Source organism: Cebus imitator, unplaced genomic scaffold, assembly GCF_001604975.1.
Source record: "Cebus imitator isolate Cc_AM_T3 unplaced genomic scaffold, Cebus_imitator-1.0 Scaffold33, whole genome shotgun sequence".
NCBI classification, from domain to species: Eukaryota; Metazoa; Chordata; class Mammalia; order Primates; family Cebidae; genus Cebus; species Cebus imitator.
This window is the reverse complement of record NW_016107348.1, coordinates 5,473,752-5,481,164: the sequence shown is the minus strand read 5'-3', so window position 1 is coordinate 5,481,164 and position 7,413 is coordinate 5,473,752. Positions and strand designations below refer to the sequence as shown.

The 7,413-nt window shown below is 40.9% G+C and overlaps 1 protein-coding gene across 1 annotated transcript in view; it reads right to left on the bottom strand.

Annotated features, from left to right (window-relative positions):
* The window catches only part of CUNH1orf21 (chromosome unknown C1orf21 homolog), a 229,096-nt gene that overhangs the window by 21,348 nt on the left and 200,335 nt on the right, over positions 1-7,413 (bottom strand). Inside the window, exon 5 of the mRNA XM_017524512.2 lies at positions 1,048-1,108. Coding sequence (XP_017380001.1) covers positions 1,048-1,108 — 61 coding nt within the window. The remainder of the gene's footprint in view (positions 1-1,047; positions 1,109-7,413) is intronic.

Below are 7,413 nucleotides of genomic sequence, written 5' to 3'. Positions count from 1 at the left end.
AAAAAAAAAAAAAAAAAAAAAAAAAAAAAAAAAGACCGCCTTCATTATCTTCCATTGAGTGATATACATCATAACTTAGGAATTCATTAAAAATATTAAAATAAAAGGCAACACAAAGTAAAAAAGAAATACATATTAAAACTGAAAAGATTTCAAAAGTAAAATCAGCCTGTTTGCCTTAACTATAGTGTGATATGTTCAGAACTTAGGATTTCACTCTTCTTTAGAATAAGAAAATTATAATACCTGAATTTGTAACTTTAACATTTAAAATTCACCCCTTGGCAGAGATGAATTTAAATTCTATAAGTATGTAAACTCTTAATTATGACCATATTCCGTACTTTATTCTGTTCATTAGCACATAGCACACTGAAATCAAAACTGTGGGTTCAATTTCCACACAGATCAACTTTGTATCTTTCTGTCAATATAAATCCCCACATGCTACCAGAGAAGTAACTTGGAGACACTGCTTTGGAGTCATATAGACCTGGGCTAGAATTCCAACTTGTCCACTGTTAGGCTTGCAAATATGGGCAAATGACTCTTAGCATTCGGAGCCTCAGTTTCCTTTTCTATAAAATGTAGATAATACCTGTCTCAATGTCGTTATCCTGAGATAAGTATAAACTGAATTAGGTATAACATGTTTGCAAAGAATTCAGAGCAGTGCCATGCATAGGCCCTTGATAGGTTCCAGCAGGTACTGAGGGCCCCCTTGCAGTCTGAGGTTAGTACGGGCACTGGGTGCAAAATGGCATGCAGTGGTCAGAATGCTCTGTCTAGGAAAGAAGACTGCTTATTGCTTTCCAACTGACTTACATACTTTAATAAACAAGGACAGTCCTGGGTCCTGGGAGTCTCTATTCTATAGTAAACGTTTTCACACACACTTTATTTGGAAGGGTGGTGACTTTTAACTCTCCACCCAAACCTTCACAAAAATAGCTTTATGACATAGAAACAAGAATGTTATTGCCCTCATATACGAAGCCATTAGTATACTTCCCTCGAAAGAGGCAGGTCTTTTATTCCACTTCTTACCTTTTCAATTTTTTCATCCAGCATTCTGAAGAATTCTTGTTGGCTTTCAGAGATGTGCATGCTGAAAAACAAAGGGTAGTTGAGTGCATATTTCAGTGCTTTGCTAAACCTGGTCCCCTCAAGGGAAAAATGCTGAGATGCTGAGCCCCCAAACTTTGGGGCAGACATTTACTTATTGCAGACTTTTCCACTGAAATACTCTGAAGTTACATTTAGGATAAACAGTACAGTTATCCTGCAAATATGTTTCATAATAGTCTATCAGTGCCTATGGCTTAAAGGAAGACAATTTCCTTTCAATGTACAGATGCTATTTATAGTAATGTTACTAGGAGCTGCATGCCAAATTCATTCTTCAGATACACATTTGTGATTTTTTAAAAAAAGCATGAGCAAGCAGCACACGGCATATTTCAACACTGCATTGAAAAGAAAAATAAAAAAGAAAATGTATCCTAGTTATTGTATTGAAATACATTATTTTACAAAGGTTGTCAGTAACAGCATGATCTCCAGCTGACTATCGGTGTGGGCTGGTGGCAATCAAGCTGAGGACATACAGATGACCTATATTACTTCCGAGCACTTTCTGCAATGGTGACAGCAGATACCCTCTGAAAATACAATTCCATTGGAATGTGGGAGAACGCATGTCTGAGTAGCATTTGCTCTGTGTTTCTTGTCCTGTGGCATTTAACAGCTTACATAGTGAGACAGCTGACATGTCTGGTGGAGATGAAAATAAGATGGTAAGGAGAGCAGGGATGAATCAGAGATGGGAAGGGCACGGGGTAGTATGGGGCTTAGCGGTAACATGGTCTTAATGACAATTGTTTCTATCTAGCAGATAGCTGTGGGTGTTCCAAGGAGGTGAGGGATGCTGGGTAAGAGATGTTATCACACGGCATTTCCTTCAGTTACTATCAGTGCCTACTGGTTGTCCTGTTTGAGGGACAGGGTGGAGTGCGGGCTCTGGAATGGCTTCTTTCCTTTCTATCCAAGTATGATGAGAAGCCCATCGGATGGATCCTTTAACATCATGTCTTATCCTTTAGGGGCCACAGGGAGGGGCACAGGTGACCTGAAACCTTCCAAACCTCCTGTGACAGACAGTGGAGGCTGAAGCTCAGAGGAAGTTTTCCCCTCTGTGTAAAAGCAACATTTAAAATCTGTGAGCAAGGACATCAACTCGGCTATCAAAGAAAAACAATGTACATATCTGATACCATTAATCAATCTTCATGGTTTACAAAGCACTTTCACATATATCATGTAATTTTTCTGCCTTTTATCTGACCATTCAAACAAGGTCAATGTTTTGTTTGGGAAACACGCCCTCTCTTATTGCAGGTTTGAAAGGCAGAACAGAATCTGGGATGGTGAGAGTACATTAAACTGTCTCCTCTCTGTAGATCTTGGGCAGAAAAGCCAGTTTGCATAACTGAGTTTTCCCAGGTTCTTCATGTTTCAGTGTCTCAAGCACCAAAACATTTTTTATTTGAGCCATGTTGGATGCAAATCTTTCTAAGTGTCATACTCTCATAATAGAGGATCTCTCTCATAAACATTTCTTAGCTTTCACTTAATAAAGAGAGGCCATTTCCATGGTCTTAAATTACAATGCTCTTCTGTAATACTGTGATACCCAGAACCACTAGATGGGTTGAGCTGGCTCACTTTAAACAAAATGGCTTCAGCCTCCAGGGCATTTGTTTTTTGCCTGGTTTTGGGGTTTTTCTCTCATTTCTTCTCGTCAGCATGGTGTCCATCCTCTTTCGGCTTTCTTCCCAGTTGCTGCTTCCACTCTACGTGGAAACAGCACAGCCAAGTTGTTTAGAGTTGTGTGTACAATTAGTATAAGCAGACTCCGTGGGGGAACCTGGGGCTTTCTTGTGAGTGGAAACATCCATGTTCTGTCACCTGTTTTGGCTGCTCAAGCTCCTTTTCAATGTCTTTTATGTTCATGGCCAAGGTCTTAAGAGGTCAGTTTGCTGGACAGCTCCAGGTTCCAGATTGGAAAGGCATTAAGATCTTTCTTTCTCTCTCTCTCTCTCTCTCTGTCTTTTGGGGGGGGCAGAGTCTTGGTCTGTCGCCTGGGCTGGAATGCAATGGTGAAATCCTGGCTCACTGCAACCTCTGCCTCCCAGGTTCAAGAGATTCTCCTTTCTCCTGCCTCAGCCTCCCGAGTAGCTGGGACTACAGGGGTGAGCCATCACGTCCAGCTAATTTTTTGTATTTTTAGTAGAGATAAGGTTTCACCATGTAGACCAGGCTAGTCTCTAACTCCTGACCTCAGGTGATCCACTCACCTCAGCCTCCCAAAGTGCTGGGATTACAGGTGTGAGCCCTGAGCCTGGCCAGATTGCTCTCTCTTAATATAGGTAACTGGATAGATAGATAACCATATGTATATGTTGCCCCAGAAATGTTGTCCTAGAAAATATTCCAGAGACCTCAAAAAAATGGCATTTTTAGGATTTGACGTTCATCGGGGAAACTCACTGGTTGGAGTTTTTAGCATATATTGCCTTGAATATAACAGGAGGGCAAAAAATATTTCTTAATTAATTGACAGAGTCCTCCTATCTAAATTCACGTGATTCATGACCCCTCACTGAAGCATCGAGTTTGTCAGCATGGGTGATGTGCAGGTCTGAGTCCTTATCTATAAAACCAGGGCTGGTCTCTGGGGTCCCTTCTGTCTATGATTGTCACTAACTTCCATTACCTCCTTTATTTAAATACTATGACAAGAAAACATCCACATTTGGTCAGTACTCATATATATGCATATGAGAGGAACAAGATGGGGAATTTTTAAATAAAAGTACCTCTGCAAATGCATCCGCATCTCTGTGATCAAGAATGCACTTATCACAGGGTAAGGGGTCCCTATCAGGAGCTTGACACCAAAAGTGCTGGCTAAGGATCTTGGGATGCTTATACGGGAAAGCAACCATAAAACTCTCAGGGGTTTCAGCTTTGTGTTGCCCCATGATACAGCAATGCTGCCTGCTTCTGCTTTGTCTAAGATCATTAGAACATGCCTGCCTGCCTTTGCCACATCTTATAACCCACGAAGAAGAGGCACACACCAGACTGAGTCACTGTCTTCACATCCTCAAGTACAGTGCATGAGCTGTGTTAGAAAAGACTGAATGGAAGGGAGCTTTGTGATTGTCAAAGCCTGGAGCACCAGACAGGCTCCTCCAGATAGCCTGCATGGTCACTGGAAGCGACTGTCAGGCATGGCCAGGGGAGCAAATACCCACACGGGTCACCTGTGCATCGTTTCTGGTGGGGTGTCATCCGAAAGCATGAGGCCTACTCCGCAGTTCTCCATGGGATTGTTTCAGACAGAAGCAGAGAAATTTCTTCAAAGGGGCAGAGACAGAATTTTCACTCTGACAAAATAAATTACCCCATATCAACTGATTCCCACCTAGATAAACCTGAGTCCCCTCTTTTCATGTGGAAGAAACTTATCCACACAGTGGCATGAATATGTGTCTACCTTCAAGAGTACAAACTGCACCATGGAAAACAGCCCCTGTGTAATGACTTGATTCTAAAATCCTTTCTGATGCACATTTTGATGACTGTGAGTGGGGGAGACGAGGAGGAAAAGCTCATTGGCTTTCTATTTTTTTTTTCAAGGTATTAGAAAGGGATCACTTAATTGTTTATGACTCAAGCTTATAAAGGATGAACAATTGATTCTAAGAGTCATTAATATTCACTTACAAAAGCCTACACCTTGGTACCTGACTTAGCCAATAAGGCTCGATGATTTTGGTAATTCCTATTTCTCTCTAGTAACTAAAACTCAACCTTGAAAACTCACTGCGCCACTGGAACACGCCCTGTGGCCCTTAGCACTGACAAAGCTCTTGTGAGTTAACTCTGCACCCTCAAACACTCTTCTTCCTGAGACTTCTCGGCTTTATGGGACTAGGGATGACAATACTATGACATCCTAATGCAAATTAAACAAATTAATGAATGGTGGGCAAAATGGCCTTTAGAGCTAAAAGATATGGGGCTTTCACTTTTAGTGAAAGCCTGTCTTAAAAATTAAAATTTGCAAATGATAAAAAGTTATGCATGAAAGTATGAGGAGACAAAGTCCTAATTCCCTAATATCTCACTGGTGAAGCAGGGCAGAATAAGCCACCCTAAGATATGACCACTTTGTCATAAGGATTATTTTGAGCTAAAGGCAACTGAAAACAGCAGGTGCAGGAGGGGAATTCTGACCTCCTCATTTCTTCCTGAAAGTACGAGATGGAACTCCCATGTGAACAATGCCCTCCCAAGACCAGGGGGAGAGAAACATTCTCATCACCAGAAACAGGGAGTCAAGGCCAAGAGAACTCTGTGCTAAGAGCCCTTGTTAAAATAATTCTTTGCTTCCTTTAGTCTCCCCACATATTTCAGGTGGTTTTCCACAACTGCCTGTTTGTTCAACCTAGTATACAAATATGTGGGTTTTGTCACTTCCTGGGTATTCATTTTCCTATAGGGGCTCCCATGTACATGCAGAAATTGATATGCTTTTCTCCTATTAAATCTGTCTTATGTCAATTTAATTCTCAGGCCCAGCCAGAAACCCTGAGAGGGTCGGCATAAAGTTCCGCCTCCCCTGCGATACTAAAATTCCATTACCAAGTGGGTTCCTGGTAATCTTAGCCTGAATACAGTATTTTCTTTATGATCATCATTAATTTGCAACTGGACCTCAGGAACAGACTCATCCTAACCCTCATTCTGTGGCAGATTCCTCCTAGTAGTTCATGTACAGTTCACTTTTATTTATTTTGTTAATTACTTTGTTTTTTAAAAGTAGCATAATAAACACCTGTGGAATCAAAAATAAAAACAAACAAAAGCGAGGACCTTGACAACAACCCATAGCTGACTCCATGTTAGCTCCTAACCGTGTGTGTATTTCCACAAGCCAAGGTGACTATCACTCCCTCACTTTCCTTTTCTATAGTTTTAACACATCTCTATGTGTGCCTTTAAAAGACAGATTATTTCAGTTGTGTTTAACTTTATAAAGAGTGCATCACGTTCTATGTAATCTTTCAGGACTCACTCTTTTCTTGTAATATTATACTGCCAGGGCCCATCCAATATTGTGCATGGCTGCTGTGCATCTGGTTGAACTGCTGACTGATATCCCATTGTGTGAATATAGTGTAGTGCATTCATACTACCTCCTGTGAAAGGCATTTGGTTGTTTCTATTATTTAAGGCATTCTTACCAAGCGCCAGATGATGCGATAAGTGGTGAGCATACCCTATTTCATTCGTTTTCTAGTCCCACAAAACAGGATTTTTCACTTCCAGTTCCCTCTGAGAAAACTGAAGGTCAAAGACAGTAGGCCACTTGCTTGATATCAATTTAAAGCATTAAATGAAGGTATGAGGATGACATGCCTTCATGATGCTATGAGGATGACCTGCCTTTATGGTATGGGATTGTCCTTCCACTCATGGGGAAAAAGAAGCATCATCTTATTTCATGCATCTGTATAGTAAACTGATCCTTTATGTCAGCAAGTAGGAAAAGTAAAACTCTTCTCTTGGCCCTCCAGGAAGATTTCTTAATTGAATTCTAGGCATCTAATGTTCTGATTCACAGTTTACAATACATATACACGTGTCCACATACAGGTACACACACACACACACACACACACACACACACACACACACACACACAAGCATGCTGCTGTGTGGAAAACAGAATTTTCTCCTTTGAAAGCTTCAGGACACACCAGTCTGTGAAGTGCGCTGCTTCAGAGTGTCAAAGTTAAGTAAGTATTCTTTCTAACAGAAAGGAGAAATTCTCCTCCATTCAATCTCTCTTTATAACTCTGAGATAAGGGAAGCATTTAAAAATAGCATATTTCAGACATCTTGGATGACAAGGTGGTTTGGCTGTGTTATCAGATATCTGCTGTCCCCAAAGGCAGATACAGTGGATGAAAGCGATCAGCAGTGAAGTAGGCTAGGGAGGTTGTGGCTGCAGCACAACATTTACCCGAGGGTGAAAACATCAGCTGCATCATTACACTGACATGGTAAATGGTAAGTGGATTTTAACATGTCCAGTTTTCTCTGAAAGTAAAAATTAAATCACAGAGCCCATTACCTACCCCCTGAGGTCTCCTAACTGCGACACCACAGTGGCCATGGCAGCAGCGATTCCACAGACACTGAGCCAGGTTAAAGTGATTATGAACTAGGTAATTTTTGTTGCAATCTTTTGGAAGAACCAGAGATAACATACCTTCTTCTGCTTATAATTTCGATTTGTGGGGCTATCCATATATATATGTAATGGTCAAATTTATTTTG